The 27,177-nt window shown below is 42.0% G+C and overlaps 1 protein-coding gene across 1 annotated transcript in view; it reads left to right on the forward strand.

The window, feature by feature from the left end:
• The window catches only part of SMG9 (SMG9 nonsense mediated mRNA decay factor), a 30,958-nt gene extending 6,011 nt beyond the window's left edge, over positions 1-24,947 (forward strand). The window contains exons 3-14 of the mRNA XM_089676060.1: positions 288-362; positions 4,753-4,978; positions 5,337-5,434; positions 8,550-8,662; positions 9,672-9,783; positions 10,640-10,735; positions 13,212-13,297; positions 18,306-18,412; positions 21,041-21,148; positions 23,310-23,435; positions 23,888-24,032; positions 24,224-24,947. Of these exons, the coding sequence (XP_089532186.1) occupies positions 288-362; positions 4,753-4,978; positions 5,337-5,434; positions 8,550-8,662; positions 9,672-9,783; positions 10,640-10,735; positions 13,212-13,297; positions 18,306-18,412; positions 21,041-21,148; positions 23,310-23,435; positions 23,888-24,032; positions 24,224-24,302 (1,371 nt within the window). The 3' untranslated portion in view covers positions 24,303-24,947. The remainder of the gene's footprint in view (positions 1-287; positions 363-4,752; positions 4,979-5,336; positions 5,435-8,549; positions 8,663-9,671; positions 9,784-10,639; positions 10,736-13,211; positions 13,298-18,305; positions 18,413-21,040; positions 21,149-23,309; positions 23,436-23,887; positions 24,033-24,223) is intronic.
• Positions 24,948-27,177: the final 2,230 nt, after the last annotated feature.

The following is a 27,177-nucleotide window of genomic DNA, read 5'->3' on the forward strand; positions in this document are numbered from 1 at the left end:
CTGGCCATGAAACTGCTTTTGATTCAATTGTCCAATTACTTTTGGTCCCTTGAAAAAGAGGGGATGGCAACTCTTAAGAGCTGTAATTCCTAAACCCTTCCTCCAATATGGATGTACATACCCTCAAATTAAACCTGAGAGTGTGCACTTTCAGCCTATATCCATTATAGAACTATATAGCTTGAATATGTTTTTTTAAATACCTGAAAAAATCTAAAATTGTGCCTGTGTCCAAATATATATGGACCTAACTGTATATTGACTGTTCTGTGCTTTATAATGCTCAGGATGGAAATGAAGAGAATTCTGGCTACACCATGCAGAAGACTCCGATCATCTTGGCCAAACCGGCAGCTGAGCGCGTAAGTTACTTTGCCCTCCTACTGTATTCTATTACTGCTCTTCTCTACCACCAAATGTATGCCGCTTCTTTTATTATTACAAAATCCATAACATATTAACAGGAAACTTAAGATGGCTATCAATGGATGAAATCTCTGCTGGTTCAGCAGGGACCAGACAAAATTTGATTTCTCTGTAGGCAGACTGGTTATACTGAAGTCGATCCATCGATCGACTTGAGTGCAACCAGCCTGTCAAATTTTTTTACATGTGATCACAGCCGGCGATTTAAGCCACTAGCAGTGATCCATTTGTGTTCTGCCAGCAGGGGAGACTCCCTACCAGCAGAATACAATAGCACCGCAGGAGAGATTTCTCCATCAATAATGACTGTGTTGATGGGGAAATCGAGCAATTTTTTTTCCCTTCCACTGTTGGAAGGAAAGAAATTTGCATAATCTGTGTCCTGCCTTAGAGTATTAAGAATAATGGTGTGCACACAACCTTACAATTTGATTGTACAACTTTCTTAATTTCTACCAACAACAATGCAGTTCTGGAATCAACCTGAACAATTCATTTAGTTTTTATGCAATAAGACAGGCCCTCACACAGCACAGTTGATAAATCAAAAGGAGATTGTATCCTGTTCTCCCCATGTTTATATCCCTCTACCATTCTCTACACCTCACCAAAGTTCAGTATATATCCATATCTACATATGTTACTATTGTCTTTTTCCTTGTCCCCAGCGAAATGGTGGGGTACACATGCTCCAACAATATATTGTTTGAATACGATTTTTATTGAACTGAACGTTATTATAACATTACCCTGTTATTGAAAATCTTCAATAAAAACATTTTGAAATAAAAGGAGATTTTACAACTGGTCAGCTTTAATTTTTTTCAGTTTACTTGAAAGGAATTGCGGGATTGTCTTACATGCTCGCTTTTGAAATTGATGCCATTTTATCAATTTAACAGATTTGTAGATTCTTCCCTTTTGTAGCTATTGAAATATCAAGAAATATGGTAAACCTACCAAGTAGATGGGGTTAGAGCAATTAACCAAATCTGGCCCTTTTTATTTAGGAGATCTTAGTCTTAAAGTAACTCATCATTTTTAGCAAAAAAACAAAAACTGCCGACGGGTATAATATATGTATAATTTTGTGGGGGATCACCTTCCCAGGGAAAAGGTAATCCAGATGGCAGGTCTTTCTTAAAAATCTGACTTGTAGCCAGTTTTATTTAAAAGGTTGCATTCATCATAAACAAAACAGAACAGAAAATAAACCCTCACCATCCATGCACTAACTAAACAGAAGGGATTCCTATCTCACAGGTGAAGGGCTTCCTCCTGTCACCAACAGAACAAAACGGTGTGCAAACCTTTTCCTTTCTTGTACAAAGCAAACTCTTTCAGCCACAACTCTCTCAGGTATGGTTTCCTGAGTCCCAAGCCAAGAGCAACTTCTTGCTCCAGTCCTGCTTTATGTATACCACCTACTGGTGGTCATCAGTGGACTGCAAAATCTGTCCGGAACCAACTCTGCCAAAGTGGCCTGGGAAACCCGGACTGGACTCCACCTTAGTCTCATAGATATGAACGCATGCGAGGTGACACATGGCATCCATCAATCACCTTGCCTTTCATAATGTCACTATATCACTATATATATATATATATATATATATATATATATATTATACATATTTGCAGCTGCTTTCAGTCTCCTGCTTCATTTAAATTCTGAGCCTTTCTGGTCAGGCCAAGCATTTGCACTTTCTTTTAGTTTTTGAAGGTGCAGTCCCCTCTCATCCCCCACAAGTTCCTTTTGGCCACTGGGGTGGCCATTATAAGATTAATGATGATGGGACCTAAGGAAGGTGGTTCTGCACTGTGATGCTGAGGAGAGAGATTGGGGCTCATTAAAGCCAACCTTCCATGACAATTGGAACATCCACTTTTTTGCTAGCCTTCTGCCACCTGACATAAATGACTTTAAAAAAATCCATTAGTTAAAAATAAATTAAACTTCAGCCACATCCTATGACATCATGGGTGGTTAAAATCTTGGGAAAATCAACCCCAGGCCATTGCAGGAATGCAGTCTCTAGGTTTTTGAGTTTACAACCCTATTACCATGTACCATGCCTCCAGGAAGTTTCAGAGGCAAGGGCCAAGGTAAGTATTTTTATTTATTTATTTTTTATTGTTTCTGGTGAACAGTTTGTTTTCAAAGTCATTTGTGTTGGGATGGGGGGCAGAAAAGAATGCTGGCAAATAGGTAGACCTTCCATTTGCCATGGAAGGTCCTCCTTAAGGGTCAATGTTCATATAATGGCAAAAGGGTGAAGGATTAGACCATTTTTCTCTGTTTCTTCTAGTAACTGTTGTTCCCAAATAGAAAGTGAGGGTAAATCTTTAAATTTGAGAGTTGCCACTAGAACAGAATGTGAAAGTAAAGCTGGATATACATGTACCAAAATTTAAGAGGAACTGACCAAATTTCAATCCATATGCACTCCTGTATGTTCAACAGAAGCCGATTGTTAGACTGGCTTCTGTCGAATGGTCCTGCAGGAAAACCAACATTCGATAAGCTGCTGCGGTGTGTACACTGTGGGCACAATTGTTAGGCAAGTGGGTGTTTTTGACCAAATCATAATTTTTATGCACATTGTCCAACTCCAAGCTGTATAAACTTGAATGCTTATTGGATTTAACCATACCAGGTGATGTGTATTTGTGTAATGAGGGAGGGGGTGGTCTAAGGACATCAACACCCTATATCATGGTGTGCATAATTATTAGGCATCTTCTTTTCCTCAGGCAAAATGGGCCAAAAAAAGAGATTTAACTGACTCTGAAAAGTCTTTGTAAACAGTCTTTCATAGGGTGCAGCACTATTGAAATTGAAGATATTGAGCCGTGATCACAGAACCATCAAATGTTTTATTGCAAATAGTCAACAGGGCACAATCAATGTGTTGGGGAAAAAAAGGCGCATATTAACTGCCAAAGATATGAGAAGAATCAAACATGAAGCTACTAGGAACCCATTATCCTCCAGTGCTGTCATATTCCAGAACTGCATCCTACCAGGAGTGCCCAGAAGTACAAGGTGTTCAGTGCTCAGAGACGTGACCAAGGTAAGGATGGCTGAAACCTGACCACCACTACCATTACAGTAATAATACCATAACCCCACCTCCACCTTGCTGGTGTCTGGAGTCGAAGTGGAGCTCTGTGCCTGTACTGATCCAGCCACAGATCCTTCCATCTGGTTTGCCAAGAGTCATTCTCATCTCATCAGTCCATAAACCTTTGACAAATCTGTCTTCAGATATTTCTTGGCCCAGTCTTGAAGTTTCAACCTACAGTCAGGTCCATAAATATTGGGACATCGACACAATTCTAACATTTTTGGCTCTGTACACCACCACAATGGATTTGAAATGAAACGAACAAGATGTGCTTTAACTGCAGACTGTCAGCTTTAATTTGAGGGTATTTGCATCCAAATCAGGTGAACGGTGTAGGAATTAAACATCTTGTTCGTTTCATTTCAAATCCATTGTGGTGGTGTATAGAGCCAAAAATGTTAGAATTGTGTCGATGTCCCAATATTTATGGACCCGACTGTATGTGTCTTGTTCAGTGGTGGTAAGGTTTCAGCCTTCCTTACCTTGGCCATGTCTCTGCTAGCTTCAAGTTTGATTCTTCTCAAATCTTTGGCACTTAATTTGCGTCTTTTTTTTTCCTCAACACATTTCATGCGACGTTGTTGACTATTTGCAACAAAACGTTTAATTCTGTGATAACGCCCCAATATCTTAGCAATTTCAATAGTGCTGCATCCCTCTGAGAGGCTTTTTACAATATTTTACTTTTCAGAGTCAGTTAAATCTCTTTTTGGGCCAATTTTGCCAGAGGAAAACAAGCTGTGTGTGTGTTTTTTTTGTTTTTTGTTTTTTTTTTTTGTTCAAACTGCTGTAAAAAAAAAAAAAAACTGTGTATATAGGGTCCTTAGCTTCCAAAAGGGACACCTGTTAAAGGTCAACTGTCTAAGAAGAGGAATACTTCTCATTTTGGGTAGATTTCTTCTCACTTCCTTTGCATTTCCTGAACAGTGAACATAATCAGCAGAGGTGTTATCCTATCTGTATTCTATCCCAGTCTAAGAAAAAAAAAAGTTTTGACTATACATAAACTTTAACTCCAGTGTCTGCTAACATTGACTTTAGCTATGAGGGGCTTGATGCTTTATATATGTTGTATAATGTAATCTTTGCTATGTTTACATTTCTCTTCTCATTTTAAGTATAGTTTAGTTTAACCATTCATTTATACCCAAGCTTTTTTGTTTTGTCTTTTTTTTTTTTTTTTTTTTTTTTTTTTTAGCCAAAGCCACCCCCTACTCCAGCTCCAGCCGCACCTGAAAAACCTATTGTCCTTATGAAGGCCAGAGAGGAGGGTAAACCAGCCCCAGCAGCAGAGGGTGCCACTCTTCCACCATCTGCCTCTACAGCAAAGCTGGAGAAGGAAGGGCAGCGCCCCACACAGCCGGTGTACCAGATTCAGAACCGAGGCATGGGTGCCGCAGCAAATGCGAGTGGTAATGTTGACCGTAAGTCCCTTTTAATAAAGACCCGGTCACATTGTAAAAACACTGAGCAAAGCACATACCTATAAAAAAAAAATATATATATTTCGCCTGCTTCTTGCACTACTGGACACCACTCGGATGCAGCTCTCCCTGGGTTCTTCTGCTGACCTCCGAGTCAATGTAGTACAAAGTAGTGACCTGGAGGAACTAGTGAGTGCTGCAGGAGACAAAGAAAATTGGTTTCCAATACTTTTATAGGGAGACAGGAATGCATCAGACTGGAGTCTTGGTGAATTTTTGGGGGGTACTGGTGGAGTTCTTGTGTTTTTTTTTTTTGTTTTTTGTTTTTTTAAGGTTTCCTTCTTTTTTTACTTTACAGCTGTGGTTGGCCAGGCAAAACTGATGCCTCCTCAGAAGATGAAACACAGCATCAAACTGGTGGATGAATACATGAACTGGTGTGACAGTGCCATTGAGGTAGGTGCATGCCTTTGTGATCAGCTGTGACCCAAATATAAAACAACTAAGGTTTGTAATTCTCTAAAGCAAGATGGAGAACAATCAAGTCTGCTTTAGAAACTTGTCAGCTTGATGTCTAATCTAAACCCTTCTCTGTGTGGTATATATATTTCTAGCGTGCGCAGTTGTATGGCTAAGAGTTGCCTAAATACAGAGATTCAGCCACACAAAGTGGATACATTTTAAAGTGTTACAAAACCCACAACAGTAAACTCGGTCTGTATATGCAGTAAAGCATGCTTGTTATACTCACTGTGCAACCTAAAGAGTTAATCCTCTGCATTGTGTAAAAGATGTTTACTACTGTCCTCTCTGATTCTCCTCTTCTTCCACTTTCCCCAATCCATCTGCTGATAGTGCAGAGCCCTAGGAGTGACTCTGCACATGCTCAGTTTGGTGTGTATGGCTAGAGAGGATTTTTTTTTTTCCGGGAGAGTGTATGTGATCAACATACGGCCAAGCAGTGTTGTCTAGACAGTAGGTCAGGGGTCATGCCACCTCATAGGACAGTCAGAGGAGAATGAAAATTACATGCTTTAACCAGTGCTGAGCTGGACATTGATAGAAGTCACAAGACTGCTCTAACTGCTGAAGAGAAAAGGTATTTAGCAGTTTATATTTACTACATTAATTGCATTTTCATGTTCTGTGTACTGTGGGAGACCAGATATAGTGAAAGCAGGGTCCTGGGTTTAGTAACACTTTAAATCATATCTATGTCCAAATATAAAAAGGAAATATTTAGCAGCTTAACGGTCCCTATGGTGGCTGCATTAGTTTTTTTGTTTTCCTTTTGTTTATTTGGTAATCCCGTGAATGCTACACTTCTGTCCTTGTGTGACAGTACTCATTAACTCTATTTATTGAAATAGCAATGGTTGTCATCCAGGCTGTCCTTTAACCGGTTCCCACCCGGCCCATGGCCAAATGGCGGCCGGCAAAAACCCTCACCGCTCCGGATGGACGCTATATGGCGTCCTTTCGGGCATGCGCAGTTTGCATGCCCGCAGAGCCATACAGCGGCGCGATCTGTCACCGGCCGTGTACCTCGGACACGGTCGATGACAGATCTGAGTACCGGCCCCGTTGCCGGTACCATGTGACCTGCTGTGACCAATCACAGCAGGTCACATGACAGTTGTATGCAGTGGATGGCTTCCTATCATGCCATCCATTGTATGCAAGTGTGGCTAGCTGTGAATGGTCACAGTGATCACATGCACAAGCTGGGCCAATCACAGCCCAGCTGTGTCATGTGATTATCTGTGGTGGCAGTAGTGGGTGGCACTAGGTACTGATGGGCACAGGTGGGCGGCACTGGTGGGTGGTACTGCTGGGCACTGATCATCGGTACTGATCTGTCCTCTGACAATTGCCGGTTATCGGCAGTACTTTTCCTCACGCTTTGACAGTTCATTTACCGGTGATCTGATGTGTCATTGGACATAGCTGATCACATGGTATAAGGCCACTGTGAATGGCCTTTTACCACATCACGTCATCAACTGTGTCCGTAGGACACAGCGATCACGGAGATTGCCGGGTGCGTGCCCCCGGGGGGGAGTACGAGAGGGCGTCATATGACGCCCTCCCAGAACTGGACAACCGCACTGTAGCTGTCAATCAGCTATAGCACTGTTGGCAAGTGGTTAAACAAGTATTATGTTCATCTCATTACATAGGGGTGGCGAGATTAGTAGTTTACAGTAGGACGATAACATCGTTAGTGTTTTCAGTTCATCTCAGAGGAAGTGACAAGGACGGCATTTCTGACGAGATCAATTTTTTGTACTTGCTGAAAAGGTTAGTCTGAAAAACTCAGCAGCACTTTCCAAAATCTAAAAAAATATCTGTTTTTGGAGGACTCACAGTTTTAACCACTAGTTTACAGGACACTTATACCCCCTTCCTGCCCAGGCCAATTTCCAGCTTTCAGCGCCGTTGCACTTTGAATGACAATTGTGCGGTCATGCAACACTGTACCCATATGAAATTTTTATTTTTTTTGTGACAGAGCTTTATTTTGGTGGTATTTAATTACCTCTGGGTTTTTTATTTTTTCTTAAACCAAAAACCACTGAAAATTTTGAAAAAAAAATTTGTTTTCTTAGTTTTTGTTATAAACTTTTGTAATTAAGTGATTTTTCTCCTTCACTGATGTGCGCTAATGAGACTGCAGTGATGGGCACTGATGGACACTGATGAGGAGGCACTGGTAGGTGGCACTGATGGGCATTGACAGGCATCACTGATGGGCACTGAAAGGCAGCACTCATATATGGCACTGACTGGCACTGTTTAGCTGGCACTGATAGGCGGCACTGATGCACACTGATAGGCGGCACTGACAGGTGGCACTGACTGGCATTGGTAGGTGGCACTGACTGGCACTGATGGGTGACACTGAAAGGCTGCTCAGATGGGCACTGATGGGCACTGGCAGGTGGCATGGATGAGCACTGAGAGCTGGCACTGATGGACACTGACAGGTGGTGCTGCTGGGCCTACACAGATCATCAGGGCACACTGATCATCAGTGCTCTGATGATCTGTGTACATGTCCTCTCCAAGGAATGCCGATTACCAGCTCTCCTCATGAGCTGTCAGTGTGACAGCTCGTGGGGAGAGAAATGCTGATAACCGGCATTTTCCTGTTTACATGTGATTGGACACAGCTGATCACATGACCGAGCCGACAACTTCTGCTCTTTCCGTGGATCGGTGATCCGCTGTGTCCGAGGGACACAGCGCACCGCCGATCGCCGCGCTGTGTGCTCCGGGAGCCGCACATGCGCAGTTAGAATGGGAGGACGTCATATGACGTCCTCCCAGAACGAGAGAACCACCTTGCGTCCTTCATATTACCATATGGCGGGCGGGAGGTGGTTAAACATAAGCAATGTTCAGAGAACATTAACCTTACAATATCTGTGAATAGGAGTGCGCAGCTTTGTGAAAACACATCATAGAGAGAAAATTAGATCTTTAGTTTAAGAACAGTGACATCTTCACCCAGTCTAGGACAGTTATACTGCTTTCTGCAGTACTATTGTCTCTTTCTTGTTGTTTTTAGTATTTACTGGACCAGACAGATGTCCTTGTGGTTGGAGTTCTTGGATTTCAGGGTACAGGGAAGTCCACGATGATGTCTCTTCTTTCTGCCAACTCTCCAGATGATGATCAAAGGTAAATTAAGTCTAAAAACAAGCAGAAAGTTTCTTACAAGAGAATAGGTATTGTACATCCCACTCCAGGAGCCCATATCTCCTACTATCTACATCACTTCAGAACTCTGCATTGAAGTAAGGGCCATTGGACGTAAACACAGTGCATGGTAAGGGACACAGACATCTTACATGCCCAGACACAATCAAAAATATATATCTTCAATTCAGAAAGGAAGGTTTAAAACCTCTTACTAAAGTTTTTGTTACTGTCCCTGACTTTCTGTCCCAGTGATGTCCGAAACCCACATTTCTTGTACAGGCATCAGATGGTCACTGTTTCTATCCATAACCCCACTGGGAAGCTTTTCACTCACTCAAACACCTGCCATAAAACTGTCACTCTGCAGCACTCATTAGGAAATGAAAAACATTGTTTATAGTTTAGCATTAATGCACTTTAACTAATCATATCTTTGGCCTTGTTCACATGCACATACTAAAATGAACACCCGCTTGAGAACAGTGTTTTGCCTGTATGGGATGCACAGGTCTTCCTTCCATCCTTGTGCAGACAGTCCCATTCATGTCAGTTTGGACCCATCGGCTGCACAGAGACAGCCACTGCTGCCAATTTGACATCTGTGTAGCTGCAGGTGCTTGTGTGTCCTCGAATGCAAACAGTGTGAGTTCAGGGACACGCACCCACATGGATGCCAGATTGGGAGCAGCAGCTGTGTCAGTGCAGCTACTTCCTCTCAGTTGACATGAATGGGACTACCTGCATGAGGATGTGTAATTTGGAAAAAGTTGTCTAAAGCTAAGGTCAGTAGGATTCAGCAGATAGCAGGGCAGGGGTCTTAGGTGCTAGCACCCTTTTTACACAACAGAAGGAGTTCAAAAGCAAGGATTTTGGGTATATACTGTATCTCCCCAGTGCAATATGGAAGACCAATAAAGACTTCACTTTGTTGTTATTGCCTTAGAACCAGTTATAAGCAGAAGGCCTTGTGTATTTCTCTGTCTTGCAGATCATACGTCTTTAGAATGCAGAGTCAAGAGGTGAGGGAGAGAGCTGGGAACCAGACAAGTGGCATTGACTTCTTTATCAGCCAAGAGAGGATAATCTACCTGGACACACAGGTAGGGAAGGACTGCAGTGTCAAGAGAGTCAATGTACCCTGTACATGGAGAACTTATGTAACAGAATAAAACATTTTAGATCTAAACTTTGTTTTGGCCTGTGTGTGCATGCTCCAAGGCTAACTCTCTAACCTATTTGGTAAAAAGAAAGGTCCAATAATATCATGGATGGCTACAAGTGTCCCATTACTACTATTCTAAGTCAGCTTTGAGAGCCAAACTTGTCAGTCTGTGAGAATGTGCCATATAAGTGCATATATACATTTATTACAGATCTTACAGGCTGTGGGTACAGATAAACACCCTTGGCAGCACAGTGGCTAAATGGTTAGCACTTCCGCCTGGCAGCACTAGGGTCATTGGTTCGAATCCCAGCCATGGCGTCACCTGCCTGGAGTTTGCATGTTCTCTCTGTGCCTGCATGGGTTTCCTCCGGGTACTCCGGTTTCCTCCCACACTCCAAAGACATACTGGTAGGTTAATTGGATCCTGTCTAAATTGGCCCTAATATGTGTATGTATGAATGTGAGTTAGGGACCTTAGATTGTACACCCCTTGAGGGTTAGGGACTGATGTGAATGTACAATATATATGTAAAGCGCTGCGTAAATTGACGGCATTATATAAGTACCTGAAATAAATAAACTAATGCTTTCTAGCCCCCAAACACTGAATTTTCTGCAGAGTCTGTTTTGTGTTATTAGGGCATACTAGAGCAAGTTTCTCTATCAATCACGTATTTAAACTTTTTCTTTAATTTGCAATTTGTGGAAAGAATACCATTGATCCAGCTATAGTTAGAGCATATTGTTAGCTGCATAACTTTTTTTTAAATTATTTTTTTTTTTATTCTTAGCCCATTCTAAGCCCTGCGATATTGGATCATTTGATAAACAATGACCGCAAGCTACCTCCGGAATACAACCTTCCACACACCTATGTAGAGATGCAGGTAATATGTGAATGATTGCTTCAGATGTAAATCCACTTTTTTCTTCACTGCTAATTTAATCCAGCCAACCTTGCAGTTTATTCTGATTTAAAGAAGTCTAAGTCCATGCTGTGATATAAATAATTCTTCCTCCCACTTCCCCCATTAATTAATATAATAATTACCTAGGGTGTGATGTAACCTAGAGTAATGCTCCACAGTCCGGCTACAGCCAGCTGCCCCTTTGCCGCTCTCTAGTGCTGGAATGTGGGTGGTCACTCCTTTGTCATCATGTTCAATGCAGGACCAGTGTCCACGTTAGGATAGGGCAAAACCACAGGTCCTGCATTTTTCATGGTAACATTGGAAAGGGGGTGGCAACAAGACTGATAACAAGGATAGCTTCATGAGACCAGTTATTGCAAGAAGAAGTAGTGAGATTGAAGCACGTTAGTCTTCTTTAGATCATCCCCTAGAAAAATAAGCAATATATTTTTCATATGCTGAGGTGGTGGGGGGGCAGTTATTTCATTACTATCTGGACTTAAGATTTAAAGTGTTTCTAAAATATAAGGTCCTTTTATCGTAATGCACCACTACCTGTCTTACCTACCCACTTACCTGGCTCCAGCATCTCTCCCTTTGCTACTGGCTCATCTCGATGGGGTTCAAGTCTTGATGGAGGAGCCTACCGCGCATGCTCCAAAATGCATGACCAACTCTTTTTTGCGTCTCTTCCGGCATATGCGCTCCACGCCGACACTGTGCGTTCCACCATGCTACCCGGAAGAGCGGCGGCCATCTTGGACCTGTGTTCTCTGCTCCCCCTGCAGCCGCTGGTCGGCACAGCATTTTGAGAGAAGATCCACAGTGACAGGAGCCCCGCATAGACTTCACTGATGAACCTTTTTACCGCCATTATCCTGTAAGTGTTTTTAACCGTTTCCTAATAAAACTTACAGTGGAATACTGCACTCAGAAGTGCTTTTTTTTCCTTTCTCATACTCCAACAGAGCCTTGGAAGTACTGCCGGGTGCATGTTCCAGATGTCATCCACATAGAGGCTACTGTCTTCAGCAGAGGCGCCCTCTGACTTTCTTTTTGCTCCCTTCACTTCCTGCTTTTACAAGAGAAACTGAAAGCAGTGGAGCCATAGGCTGCTGCTGCTGTCAGTCAAAATTCTGTGAGGAAGGAGTGAGGACGTGGTTTACAGTGCTGTGTGTGTCTATAAATGCCCACTGACTTTCTTTTTGCTCCCTTCACTTCCTACTTTCACAAGAGAAACTAAAAGCAGTGGAGCCGTAGGCTACTGCTGCTGTCGGTCAAAATTCTGTGGGGGAGGAGTGAGGGCGTGGTTTACAGTGCTGTGTGCATCTATAAATGCACACAGCCCAGCTTGGGCTGTGTGTGCATGCACGGGTGCCTCTGTAGCACTTGGCTTGCTAAGGGGGCACCTGAAGGAGGAGAGGACAGTGCTGGCAGAGGACTGTCAGAAAAGCAGGTAACATTTCTGTGCAATATTGTTACACAGAGAAGATAAGTATAACCTCTTCTTCATGCGGATTAGTGTTCCTTTGCAATGTTGAATTTTAGACCAAAAAATGTAACCGCCACAACTAACAGGGTTTTGATTGTTGGGATAGGAATGCTTGGAGTACAGAACAAAGGCTGGGGTATGAATTATTATTTCTGTGCAGGTAGTCTGTGCTCCTTTTTCCATTTAAATGGCATTTGGAGGATGTATTTAAAACTAAACTTTAGCCGACTAGAATATTTTGTCATGCAGCCAGTTCAGATATTTTCTTCCTTTTTTATTGACTTCAGTTTCTGTTCAAATGTTGACTTCTGTCAAACTGTCAGGCTGCAGGGTGGTAGTATAGGTATTTGGCCTCAGGTAGGGAATTAGAAAAACACGCTCCACCCATTCAGTATCTTTTACATACTGCCCACTTTATGATCTTGAAGTATAATGTTGATGTGGGTGAGAAATTGGGGCTGCCCATATTGGTCAAAAGGATTCCACTCCTGCCCTGCATAGACCAGCATTAGGGGAAATTGCATACTATTTCAAATATACAAATTCTTGGAATTGGCTGCTAATAAATACCTTTCACAAAGCATTTCACAACATAAGTGAGCATCACAAATATAAATTGGTTTCAGTAGCTACTGTACATATTGTCTTTCAATATCTGGTCTGTACCTGCGTCAAGCTCAGGCCACTTGTGCCCTTGTCTGCAAGATCAACAAATGACAGCACTGCATGCTGGGTATTTAGTTCTATAGCAGCTGCTATAGAACTATATACCCAGCTTGCAGTGCTGTCATTTGTCTGATCTTGCAGACAAGCTAGATTCAGCTTAATTCGCACTGTTTTCCCCAACCTGTGTGCTTGTAAAAATGCTGCACTAAAATATCCATGCCTTCACTAATAAACATGTTTACTGCAAGTGCTCTTATTTGTTTTTCTTACATGTATCTCCTATTGTCTCCTCAGTCACTACAGATTGCTGCTTTCTTGTTCACTGTGTGCCACGTGGTTATCGTTGTCCAGGATTGGTTCACTGACTTCAGCATATACCGGTGAGATGGCTTTTAAAGGATAAGTTCACCTTTTGGGAACATGTTACATGTTCCACCCGTTTTTAGGGTGCAACATGTAACATGCTCCCATAGCCGCAACCGCTGCCGGTTCCGCCCACATGGCCACATCATTCATTCATTCATGGACTTCTCTGAATGAACTTGTAGTTTTCATTGAACTACCATGGCGCTGTGGAGCAATCGTGGTTGTTCATTGAAGCTTCCTGTCAGAATATCTGCTTGCTCGTACATCCCGTACGGCAAGCAGATATGCTGACAGGTCTGCAGGAGACCTGCATGGCATCAGCGATCTAAAGAAAATCAGGAACAGATAAGAAACAAAGTAGTTGACTTGTCTGTCTGGAAAGGGTTAAAAATGCATTTCAAAGGCTTTGGAACTCCAGCAAACCATAGTGAGAGCCATTATCCACAAATGGAGAAAACTTGGAACAGTGGTGAACCTTCCCAGGAGTGGCTGGCCTACCAAAATTACTCCAAGAGCACAATGATGACTCAATGGGAGGTCATAACAGAACCCAGAACACCATCTAAAGAACTGCAGGCCTCACTTGCCTCAGTTAAGGCCAGTGCTCCTAATTCAACAGTAAGAGAGAGATTGGGCAAAAATGGTCTTAATGGGAGCGTTCCGAGGCAAAAGCCACTGCTGACCAAATGAAACACAAAGGTGCATCTCACATTTGCCAAAAAACATCTTGATTATCCCCAAGACTTTTGGGCAAATATTCTGTGGACTGATAAGACAAAAGTTTAACTTTTTGGAAGGTGTGCATCCAAGCAATGTGATAGACTCAATGCCAGTTATCACAAACACTTGATTGCAGTTGTTGCTGCCAAGGGTGGCACAACCAGTTACTAGGTTTAGGGGGTAATTACTTTTTCACATAGAGCCAGGTAGGTTTGGACAGCTTTTTTTTTTCCTCTTTAATAAATTAAATTATCATTTTAAAAAGTGCACTTCGTATTCACTTGGATTATCTTTTTCTAATATTAAAGTTTGTTTGATCTGAATCATTTAAGTGTGACAAATATGCAAAAAAGAAAATCAGGAAGGGGGCAAAAAATTTTTCACAGAACTGCATGTGTTTTTTTTCAGTGTATATGTCAATCTAACAACATTCAGGTACATTTGTAAAAGCTGTAAATTCTAAAATGATTATTTAGGTGACCATAAACAGTCTGATCTAATACCTGATAGTATTGCAACTTGGGGCTGCTCAGGGCTATCTTAGGTGTTAACAAAGGCTACTGATCACATAAAGCACTTGGCTGATCATTGACTTGATAGTTTTAGTTTTTGTCTAAATCAGTCTCCCATCTCCTTTCCACCCCCTTTTCCTTACTAAAATGCTGACATTTTTTTCCAATTCATTTCCATGTAGCTTATTTTTTCAGTGTTCTGGAGCACTCTACCATTTCCCTCTCGGCTAAGCCAGGATGACATTTTCTTTGTCCTGCCATTCCTTCCTTGTATACCTACGTCACATATCCCAAGAGGTTATCGTTTCCATCTATGCAACTAGGCAATATCTTATTTCTGAGCCATGTGCTGTAAATAGAATAACAAAGCAAGATCTAGTGCCATATCATCAGGGGACTGGCTGCAAGAAGCAGAAGTCTCCTGGTGAAGTCAGAAACAGATGATGGTGCTGGACAGAATGTGTAGAAGTAGAGTGTCCGGTCAGGAGAGAACAATATTGGATTCACTGGCCTTGAAAGTATGTTTATGCTGCATAAACAAGCAATAGCAGGGTCCACGTCATTAACTTTGTCTGGTGAGTTCATGAAAAATTGCATGGGCACCTGTCCATGTGGATATCTTGTGCCCATTGTTTTGGGGAGTAAACTGCCTATCTATGGCTTTCTTTATATTCTTGCATTATTTGGATGAAGAAATTTGACATATCCGGTTTTGTTCTAACTTAAAGAGTAACTTCACTTTTGTTGAGGGAAAAAAAACATTCCCCTCTGGATGATTAATGTGTATTGCAGGTATTTTAACAAACCTTATTGCAGATACGTACCTTTTGTTATTCTGAAGGTACAGCTGTTTGTTTGTCTGTGTCCATGTGCAAAGCGAATCTATATGGGAGTGATTTTATAAATATCAAGTCAGCTGTTGCAGCTTCAGGGCTGTAATGAGGAAAGTGGCAAGATCTGTATCCTTTTTTAGATGTGATTTCTCTTTGGGAGTATCTTACCAAAAATGACATTTTTGTTGCAGGGAATACCCAAAATCTGACTTGTAGATCTGCCTTTAACCACTTCATGTCCGGACACTTTTACCCCCTTCCTGTCCAGGGCAATTTTCAGCTTTCAGCGCTATCACACTTTGAATGACAATTGCGCAGTCATGCAATACTGTACCCATATGAATTTTTTACCATTTTTTTGAGACAGATAAAGCTTTATTTTGGTGGTATTTATTCACCGCTGGGATTTTTTTTTTTTTTTGCTATGTAAATGAAAATGTCCAAAAAATTTTTAAAGTGTTTTTTCTTATAAAATTTTGCAAATAAATAATCTTTCATAATAAATCTTGACCAAAATTTATTCCGTTATATTTTTAGTAAAAAAAAAATAAGCCAAATTAGTTTATAACCAAAAATTATAATTTTTAAACATTTGTTTTACATTTTTATTTTATTTTTTTATATCATGATTTATGGGTTTTTTTTTGTTTTTTTTACATACTGTCACCCTAGCAGTACAGTGTCACCATGGTGACACTGTACTACTTGTGGGGGTGATGAAAATTTTTTTTTTTTTTTTTTTTTTTTTACAGTGATTGCTTTTACACCCATATAGGATGTAAAAGCAATCATTTCTCTTTCTCTTTCTCTCTGTCTGCATTCTTGCAGCCATTGAGAAATACTGAGTGAGCTGTGATTGGTCACACCTTGTCACATGGTACAAGGCTGTTGTGATCATTCACAGATTTCACACGTAGTAAGCAATGATGTCACAAGTGACATCTTGCTTACTACTTTGCGTGTGATCACTGATTGGCCAATCAGTTATCACATGATCGGGACCTCGTACAGAGGTCCCGTCCGACAATCGGTGTTTCACTGTGTCCGGAGGACACAGCGGGCACTGGATCGCGGTGCTGCGCGCTCCCAAGGAGCGTGCACAGATAGAAAAGGCGGGTGCCGTTTATGAACGGCAACCCACCCCTGGAGTGCCACCGCCCTGCCGTTTATCAACAGTAGGCGGACAGCAAGAGGTTAAAGTCAAATCAGTTTAAACCAATGGAATCAGGTATAAGCTTAAGAGGGTAAGGCTTTGTGAAGCTCCAACAAGGTCTGTTGCTCAGGGAACCATAAATGCTGCGTGCTCTGGCAGACACATTAGAGATCTGATAATGTCTGTGCTAGCCAGTTAATCAGTTATTGTGGCTCATTTTAGTTGCCTGAATAGGCAGAATGTATTTGGAGTTAGTTTAAAGAGACCCTTTAAGAAAGGTAGAATGAAGGATGTGTATAGGGCACATCAGTGGAGGATGCTGTGGGGTGAAGAATTGTCAGCAAGTGATGGTGATGAACTGGAACACAGGCACTGGGCAGCACTTCTGAGAGTGAAGCAAGCTCTGTATGTGAAGGAAGATGAGACAGGAAGGCTCTTCTAAGTGCAGTGTATCCAAAATCACTTTAATGAGATTGGTTATAAATACTTACAGGATTGCAGTAAAAGCAGGCTCTGAATGATCCGTCATGATGCGGGGCTCTGTTCCCTATATGACAACCCACTGTGCCGAACAGCAGCTGCAAGGGGAGCTTGGGAGGGATGTTAAAGATGGCCGCCACTCTTCCGGAACCACTGGAACACACGCTGTCCAGAGGAACACGGACCGGAAGTGACATGGAGCGGTGACACGATTCAGAGCATGCGCAGAGCTCCTTTTTCAAGACCGAGACCAAGATCAGAAGAGAGGCAAATAAATAGGATGAGGGGACAGAGGTGCCCGCCTCCCAAAGACCAAAAAAATATAACGATGTGGGCACAATTTGGATTGCAAGGAAGAGGGAAGAATTAAAACCACAAAAATGTGCGAGGAAAAATACTGATAATAAGACTGGACAATGGAATTAAAATAAATTCTGAATATGTGCTGGGAGGGAAGGGAGAAATGAGGGGGGGGGGGAAATTGGGGGGAAGGGGGAGAAAAAGTTTACAAGCTGGTTGCCGCTGGAGACAGTGTGGAGGGTGCTCCATGATGGTCACCAAGCCACTAGAATGTAATACATATATAATATGTTATATGAAGGAGTACATAGGACGTACATGATATTTAAAACTAATAAATAATGAATCAATAAACCCTGTCCCCGCCCCCTCATCCTATTTATTTGGCTCTCTTCTGATCTTGGTCTCGGCCTTGAAGAAGGAGTTCGACACATGCCCCGAAATGCGTCGCTGCTCCATATCACTTCTGGTACGCATTCTTCTGGACAGCGTGTGCTCCAGTGGTCCTGGAAGAGCGGCGGCCATCTTTAACATCCCTCCCAAGCTCCCCCTGCAGCTGCTGGTCGGCACAGCGGGTTGTCATATAGGGAACAGAGCCCCGCATCATGACGAATCATTCAGAGCCTGCTTTTACTGCAATCCTGTAAGTATTTATAACCGTTTTCATTAAAGTGATTTTGGATATACTGCACTTAGACGCGCCTTTCTGTCTCATCTTCCTTTAAGAAAGGTAACAGTGTCTTTTTTAAAGCCACCCTCTAACCATATGTCATATGACAGTGCTTAGTGATTGACCACTAGACCTGAGCACTGCATAATGGGAGGAGGTCACATGCTCCTCTATCCCTGGAAGCATCACTTATTTTGCAGCAGTAGACCAGAAGGAACGGTGGCAGATTTTGGAAGGGCAGGGGGGCTTGGGCTTTGCAGAGACCCTGTAACCGTCTCTTGGCTGATTCTTTTGTCACAAAAAAAAAAAAAAAACATGATACTTCAGTTCTGTGACTGTTATTTATGTTCTCAGATTTTTGCAGACCGCTGAAATGCTGAAGCCATCAACACCGTCCCCCAGCCACGAGTCCAGTGGCTCATCAGGGGCAGATGAAGGCATTGAGTACTACCCCCATATCGGTATGTCTTCTCTCTGGGTGCGGTCATTCTGTATTCTTGATATATCATATAACTTTGCAGCTGTCTTTAACGTTCTAAACTTTTCACTTTCATGTTCATTTGTGAGTTGACACCACCTGGCTTTTGACCAGGTTGTTCTTTCAGAGTTTCCATCTCTTTCCACTTGCCATGGAGTATTACTTTTCTTGCAGCATTGTCTATAATGTAATAGATATTGAGAAATCAGTGGGGAGAACAATATTTCTGAGATTGGTTGTGACAGAAGGGTGGAGCTAAGATCTCCAGTTTTGCTGCTAGAGATAAAGAAAGCCAGCAGCTCATATATGTCAGGTCTGGGTGCATTGTCTCCCTTAAGTGACCTCAGTGTTTGTCTCTCTGCTCTGAAGGGGAAGGGAGGAGGGAACATCAGGCATGGCTGCTATGATGACATGTTTCGGAGGCGTGGCGTCCTTTGTCAAGTCAGGGTTTATGTACTAGTCATATACAGTGGCAGGTGGAGATGAAAGGGTTAAAGCATAAGTTCACCTTTTGGCCAAAAATAATAAATGCACATTTTTTTGCAGGTACATTTATTATTTTTGTCCAAAGGAGCCTGGAAAGCATTGCACCAGCGATCAGTAGATCACTGATGCCATGCAGGCCTCCTGCAGACCTGTCAAAATATCTGCTTGCCGTACGGGATGTACGAGCAATGAGATATTCTTCAATGAAATACCACGGTGCTCCACAGTGCCGTGGTAGTTCATTGAAAGCTACAAGCCCACTGCTGCTAAGACTGTCAGAACTTGCAGTTTATTCATTCACGGAAGTCCATGAATGAAGGACTCAGCTGCACTGTTTTCAAATTTGACAGATAGTACGGGGAGACTTCTCCCCGTATTATCTGTCAGAAGGAGAGGGGCGGCTGGTGCAGCTGCAGCTATGGGAACATGTTACATGTTCCACTCTAAAAACGAGATGTTCCAAAGGTGAACTTATCCTTTAATGTTCAGCTATGCAGGAAAGGAGTGGTAAAAGGATTAATATACACATGGTGACAACATGAAGATAGTATGTGTAGGTGAGGTGGGGGGGCATGAAAAGGTTAATAAAACAACCCCTATGTCAGTGAAACAGAATGAATGACTCTGCAGTTGCTGATCTATTCATTCTGTGCCCATTCACAATTATTCAAACTCCCCTTCCCCTTTTGTATAGGAAGGGGAGGGATTGGCACTGTAAACAATGCCTTGTGATTGCTGTGTTGAACAGTCAATGTGATCACATGGTACCCAGACCCTCTGATCAACAGGTACAGTGTCTCTTTGTACCCAACTATCTAAAGACAGCTGGGTACACAGCAATTACTGGGCGGATTGACCACCCGACAGGTATTTATCTCCCATTGAAAACTGTACCATGGCTGAACAGTGGTTAAACTAGTCCTTAATGGGGGAGATTTACTAAAACTGGAGCACTGGGAATCTGGTGCAGCTGTGCATGGTAGCCAATCAGCTTCTAACTTCAGCATGTTGAATTAAGGGAGAAGTATAGCCAATCCTCCTTTTAGCGATACTTCTCTCGGGGATCACAAGAGTGCAGTTCGTTCTTCACTCCTGTGACCCGTTTTCAACCGACAATGGGCTAAAGCCCGCTTTCAGCTGCAATCGGAGCCAGTCCAGGCTCTGAAAAGATCACAACCATGGTTTTTTTTAGATAACCCATACTTTTCTTTTAAGCTTTGACAATAAAACCTGGAAGCTGTTTGGTTTCTATGCAGAGCTGCACCAGAACGCCCTAGTTTTAGTAAATTCCCCCCAATGTGTACCTAAATCTGAGAACAAAACATGTCATATATTGCAGCTTCCCAGTTCTTAGATCTGGTAACTTCATTTGTTTTTCCTTTTTTCTTGCTTTTTTTTCCTTTATTTTCACTTGGTGATAACTGTCCTAGGGGAGGGAATTGTGTTCGGACTACAGAACACCTCTCTCTCTCTCTCCTTATTCCCATACCATAGGGGAGAGTTTCTTTCAGGTAACAGAGATGAACTGAGCAGGGCTGAAAACTTAATTTGAGATTCCTTTGTAGCATTTTCAGCTCAGTACAGAAAGTTAGAATCTATAATTTTATTCTGCTTTCAGAAAATATATAATGTTTTCGGGGATTTTGGTAATCCTCAGGCCTCAACGTGTGCAAAAAAAGGCTCTTGCAGCAAAAAGGGCTAAAAGGTGATATATTATTATTACATTCGAGGATTTGCATAGCGCCAGCAGGTAGCATAAAGGCGTTTACAATAAACTGAGACCGTACAGTCACAATAAAATTCAATTCAAGAGGGTTAGGGCACTAATGCTTGTGAGATATATAAACTCAGAGTGCAGCAGAACAGAAGCTTCTCAATGTCATACCTTTGTTTTCTTTCTAAAGCAGCCCCAGCTTGAGTAGAAAAGCCTGTGCCCATGTAGTAGACTGCAGATAAAGACAGCTCCACCTAATATGAAGACATCTGTAGCAGTTTGACACCCCATCTCCCTTTGTCAGGACTGCAAGTCCGCATTCTGTAGTTCTCAGGAGCCTTGCTGGTTGTAGCATTTTTCTTTTAACAGTTGTAACAGTGCATCTCCACAATCTTCCTCCTTGTCTTGCAGTGTTCTTGCAGAATAAAGCCAAGAGGGAGGACTTCTGTCCCCGCACCCTGAAGCAGATGCACACAGTAACTGACAAGCTAATGATGCACTCCCGCCTCCGATATAAAGGTATGTTCACCTTCCGCTAGTCCTGCTGTATCTGTGAAGGAGATCTAGCTGTCATCCTGTGTAAAGCCAAGGTAATTCAATGCATTTTCTTTATTTCTTGTATTTTAGCTATTAGATTATCTTGCAGTATTTTTTTTTTTTTAAATTGCCAAGGTGTGTGTAGAAATCCAAAAGCATTTTACGTTTTGATATTGTATCAAGGCAGTCGCTTAAAGAGAATTTAGTTGCCATACCATTCATTTCAACAAGATTTTTTTAAGAATATATGTCCATTTTACATATTTTATGCATGTTTTTTACCTGTCAAAGCTTCCCGTATGTAGACTTCCCAAGTCTCGAGACTGCTGCTGGGTGCTGCCATCTTGGATGTGATGTCAGCAGCAACAGAAGACTCTATAGTGTTCCCCTTCATTCCTCCAACAACATAAAAGGTTATGTAGGGGGCGGGAGGGGAAGAGATGCTGGGCCAGCCCAGACAGCACTTAGTCTATCCCAGAAGAGGACAGGACTATGATGTGCTAGGAAATTGACTCCTCCTGCAGTAGTCCAGATTTTTCTAGAAAATTCAAAGGCATATTCAAGTGAATAAAATTCATTTTATGTAAAGGAAAAGCACAGCAGCTAATCCATTTAAAATATTAGATTTATCTGTGCTTTTACCTGCAGTGTTTAAGGGGAAGGTAGGGGGGGGGGGGTCACAGGGTATCTTTAAAGTGAACTTGTGCTTTTCCCATACAGGACAGATCAATATGGTCAGCAGCTTATACGTACCTTCCTTGCACTGCTCAGTTCAGGCTTCATGAGCGGAAAGGAAGCCCTCTGTAAGCTACAGATAGATGGAGATATATTCAGGGTTATGGGCTTCTGATTGGCCCGGGCACATGGATGGAGTCTCATGCTCTTCCATACTCAGATATACTTGGAATTTCCTTCAGCTCCCAGGCTGAATGGAGCATCTGCTGGGGGGGCTTGGGGGGAGGGGTGGAAAGTGGTAAAGTCACTGTGAATATGCAAAGCGCAGGTTTGCACTAAACTCCACTGCTGGTGCTCAGAGGTTTTGTCATAATGTACAAGAAGGCACTGCATATTTGCACATTATGTCAGACTTGCGTGGCAAAGCACTTCCCTGTCCCCAAGAATACTGACATTGTGATGTCTTTTGGCCATCTTGAGTGACTTATCTGGGACGATGTTAATCCCACTCATGTGTATCCCAAAGGTATGCTGAATATGTGCAGTGAGCTGCTCATGTACGACTCCTAGATTGTAAGCTTGAAAGAGCAGGGCCCTTGACCCCCTCGTGTATTGTATTGTCTCATGTACTGTCCCCCACTATAATGTACAGTGCTGAGCAAACCTTTTAGCGCTATATAAATACTGTATAATAATAATAATAATGTACATTCTAAAGAAACATTGCTGACAGGTAGAAGAGCCACTTTTATTAGAGAAGAGACATACAGGGTCATAAATAAACATGCAGAGACTCTTCTGCAATAGTGATAAATTAAATCACTTTGTTCTCTCCTGCAACATTATTGTGTTTTTCCACTGGGGAGTCTTTCCTGCTTTCAGAACACAATGATCACTGCTAGTGGCTATAGCCCTTGGCAGTGACTACAACAAAAATTTGACAGGCTGTTTGTACTGAAGTCTGTTAATGGATTGACTTCAGTACAACCAGCCTGCCCATAGATGGATTGAATCTCTGCTGGTCCCTGTCAAATCGGTAAGAGATTCAAACCATCTATGGTCGGCTATAGTTATGAAGGTAATTCCACCTTCATGATCAAGCCCCTGTTTGGGAGAAATGCTCAAAGGAGTAGGAGACAGTGTACCTGTGAGCAACGTGCTAAACTCTGGCTTTGCAAATTTGCACTACTTGCAGTAAAGCTTGTTGGATATTAAGAAAAACTGTAGAAATGCAGCCTGTTTGTATCTGGATACTGTGGGGAATACAGTAGGTATGCACCCGTGGCAGGCAGATTATCTGTAGGACCACCTGAAGTGGTAATATTTTCATGTATGACAACCATTGATCAATATTGATAGTTTGTTCTTTCCATCTACACATTGAACACAGCTGTGTATACAGCCTTGCATCTGAATTGTTACTATTTTATTTTTATGATGAAACGCATGACCTTTGACTCTGCTTTAGGCACTCTCTCCATGCTGGACTGCAATATCTTCCCAGGATTACCCTATGACTTCCTGGAGTCAGAAGTGAATTTGTTTTTAGTGCCCATGATGGAGAATGAAACTGATGAAACCATCTCAAGAGCTGGTATATCACTTATTCTTAATTTTGAAATGTGTGTATGTATGTATGTATGTGTGTGTGTGTATATATATATATATATGTATTCCCACCTTTCACCGCAATGATTCCCCCTAGCTGGGACATAGATGACAAAAAAAAAACTTGACAGAGGGCCTAAGCTCACTCCAGTCAATCCGAAACTCAAGAGTTTTTTGCCTTAACATACACTTTAAAGGATAATTGTATTGCTGTACAGTTGTCTTTTAATTTACACCCATAGTGTAACACATATTTTGTTTTTTTTCTCCTTAATGTAAATGTATATTATAACACAATGAAGGGTTCTTGAGAACTAAGGTCTTGCAGAGTAAGTGGTGTAAATGGTTCAGCATAGGAATTGCTGTATTGTGTTACAGGTCTATTTAGCTGTGTATTATAGAGATATTTAAATTCTGTTTTCTATGTTTGTTCTGTAGGTTCGGGAGGAAACCCCCTCTTCTCTCTCCTTCCTGGGTATAAGGGTCACCCCAACTTTCACACTATGATCAGCAAACTGCGGAGTCAGATCATGTCTATGTCACGCCCACAGCTCTCACATACCATCCTCACTGAAAAGAACTGGTAGGTGAACCCTGGGATCTGTTCACTGCAATGTCATGAGAAAGCTCAGATATGTTTGTGTATTGATTTGCGTTTTTATTAGAGGCAACAACTATAGAACACTGGAGCTAGCTTCTACAATTGATTCTAGTTTTTTTTTTTTTTTTTGTGTGTGCGTTTTTGAACACTTTGCATTTTTCCTTTCTGTGTAGGTTTCACTATGCTGCTCGAATCTGGGACGGGGTGAAGAAGTCTTCAGCATTATCAGAATACAGCAGGTTGTTGGGGTAGTGTCGATCGCCTCTTGAACCTAACTGTTCTATTTTATAGGGTGTGAGCAGTCACCTTTTACTTCTGTCTTGGATTTTTTTGGCTGGAACCCCCTGCCATAGTGCTTGGAGTTTTGGGTTTTCCCATCTCCAGACAAAAAAAGGAGAGCAGGACACCTGCACAAGTGTCGCGTCAGGTATGAAGATCTGGAAAGTGAAGCACTTCCACCACTAGGGCCTGTGAGAGATACGCTGTTTCAGAAAATGAATTATCCGTTGTGAGTGGACAATCTCTTGTTGTTGGACTTTATATGGCCTGCTCTTTACATAAAACAAGAGATCCAACCTTGAAGATGTATTATAAGAAGAACAGGCAGAGAGAGGTCAATTTCCTCTAAATCATCATGATTAAAGTGGAACCACAAAAAAGCCACTATTCTGCATACTAGCGCAGTTTGTAAAGGAATGTGACCACTGAAGGCACAGTGAAGTCCTGTAAATATTCTATGGTCGCCTACATCATCGGACTGCCATGTCGTGTTATAAGCCAGAGGCAATGATGAGCTTTAATTGGTGTAATGAAGCTACTGGTTGGTTTGTGAGAAGCTTGTGGACCAAGTAAATGCCTAATTAAAAATAAAGTTGAAATGAGGCTTTTGCTAGAGAACATTCTCTGAGACTCCAGATATCTGTCCAAGTCAAAAACTGCTCATTTTCCTCATTCGTTATCAGTGGAAAGGAACGTTATTCTTCATGCACATGTGTGCATTTACCCATATAGCACAGACACGGTGGGGTTGATTTACTAAAATTGGAGAGTGTATAGTTTGGCTAACATGCACAGCCGCACCATTCAGCTCCTCACTTCAGCTTGTTCAATTGAGCTTTGACAAAAAAAAAAACGAAGTAGATCGGTTTCTATGCAGAGCTGCACCAGATTTTGCACACTCCAGTTTTAGAAAATCAACTCCATTGTGTATTTTGGCATCCAGTATTTCTTGGCGCAGGTAATGTGCATTCGGGACATTACATGTTACGTATGTGCCATTTTACACAAGGAGCAGCACCCAAGCTGCTATGGTTGGCTGTACACAGTACAAAGACAATCCCAGACCTCAAAGTACACTGTGTTTACACTGTACAGGCAAATGTGCCCATGTGCATGAGCCCTTACACTAGTCTATAGGAAAACACGATGCCATCAGGCACACAATCATGGAAGGTCTTGCCTTTAAGAACTATTAAGACAGATATAATAAAATACTTTCAGTGGTATATTTAACAGACCAAAATGGAGCGAAGATTAAACATGTTGTTTTGGGTTAGGATACACTTTTAAACTAGAATTCCAAGTTTCATTTTGCTTTATATAGGTTGTTTTTGCCAAGCTGATGAACTATTTCCATTACAGACTGTTGCAGCTGCTGTGCCTGTTCCAATAGCCTGTAGTCCATATACAGTAAGCAGAGCTGTGTTCTGACAGCAGTAGGAATGTCTTCCTGTTTGCTGCCAGAATTAAAAAGAGTTGGATTGAGTGCTCCTTCACCATTCAGGAGAAGCCTTATATTTTTAATAATAAATAGAAGACTTTCTCTGATTGGCAAATGTTGAAAATCATGCAGTCATCATCTGCCTGCCTCTCCACATCAGCCAATCAGATTATAAAGTTATCTATCATACACAAGGAATAAGGCCTCATTCACACAGTCAAATTTAATCTGTGCTCTGTGCAGGAGCATGTTTACAGCGTATGGAGATGCGCACGTGTTGTGTGCATCTCGGTGCCAGCGGTCCTGTTGCTATCCATTGGAACACTGTGGCTGTATGGACACAACTGCTGCTTCCAATATGATATCCGTGTGTGTGTGGGTGCACTGCCCCAAGCACACCCTGGGATTGCTGGCACAGGGATACGATACATGCAACACCTGTGCATCCCTCCTCACTGTGCCATGTGCAGGATTATATTTACTGATTACATTGCCCCATGTGAACCTAAATCTAAATGTCCCAAACTTACATTTTAAATTGGCTAAATACTGTGGACTTCAGGGGCATCAAAATAAAAGCTGTGCAAAGTCCCAACAGTTTTTCTATAGAAAGCAGCCTCAGCTTGAGTAGAAAAACATGTCCCCTGCCAGCATGGTGCAGAGTAGGACCCTTACTCCCTGTGGGGAAGCATTGATCTCTTGAGAGGTCTGATACTGCCCCTGCATGTATTACTACGCCATCTGTGAATACTCTTCTGTGTTGACACAAGCGAAACCCCGAGTGATAATGACTATATTGTGACACAAAGATTTTAAATGACGTTTTATTAGTTTGTGTGAGATATCTTCATAGGTATAGATGATAGTAAGAGGAACTGATTCTTCTACAGTGGTCAACAATACATCCAACAGAAGGACAGCTGCATTACATGAGCAGATTCCCAAAATTTCTAATCCCCAATATCACTCCAAGAATGCAAGTAAAACATGTTATTTAATAATAAACTAAAACAAAAACTAAATATATTTCTATTTTTTAAATTGTTTGAAAGTATATTTTCACTTTTGCAGCCAAATTGGGGGAACAACACCTACTTTTTAATTGTTATGTTATCATTGACATAGCACAACTGTAAACATTTCTACTTACCTTTTTGCTTGCTTTTAACCACTTTCCAACCACCCTATAGCAGAACTACTGCTGCAGGGCTGCGCAAAAACACACACACACACACACACACACACACACACACACACACACACACACACACACACACACACACACACACACACACACACACACACACACACACACACACACACACACACACACACACACACACACACACACACACACACACACACACACACACACACACACACACACACACACACACACACACACAC

This window comes from Staurois parvus, unplaced genomic scaffold (genome assembly GCF_062004578.1).
Source record: "Staurois parvus isolate SC_StPar_1 unplaced genomic scaffold, SC_StPar_1.0 ptg000163l, whole genome shotgun sequence".
In the NCBI taxonomy this organism is placed as follows: domain Eukaryota; kingdom Metazoa; phylum Chordata; class Amphibia; order Anura; family Ranidae; genus Staurois; species Staurois parvus.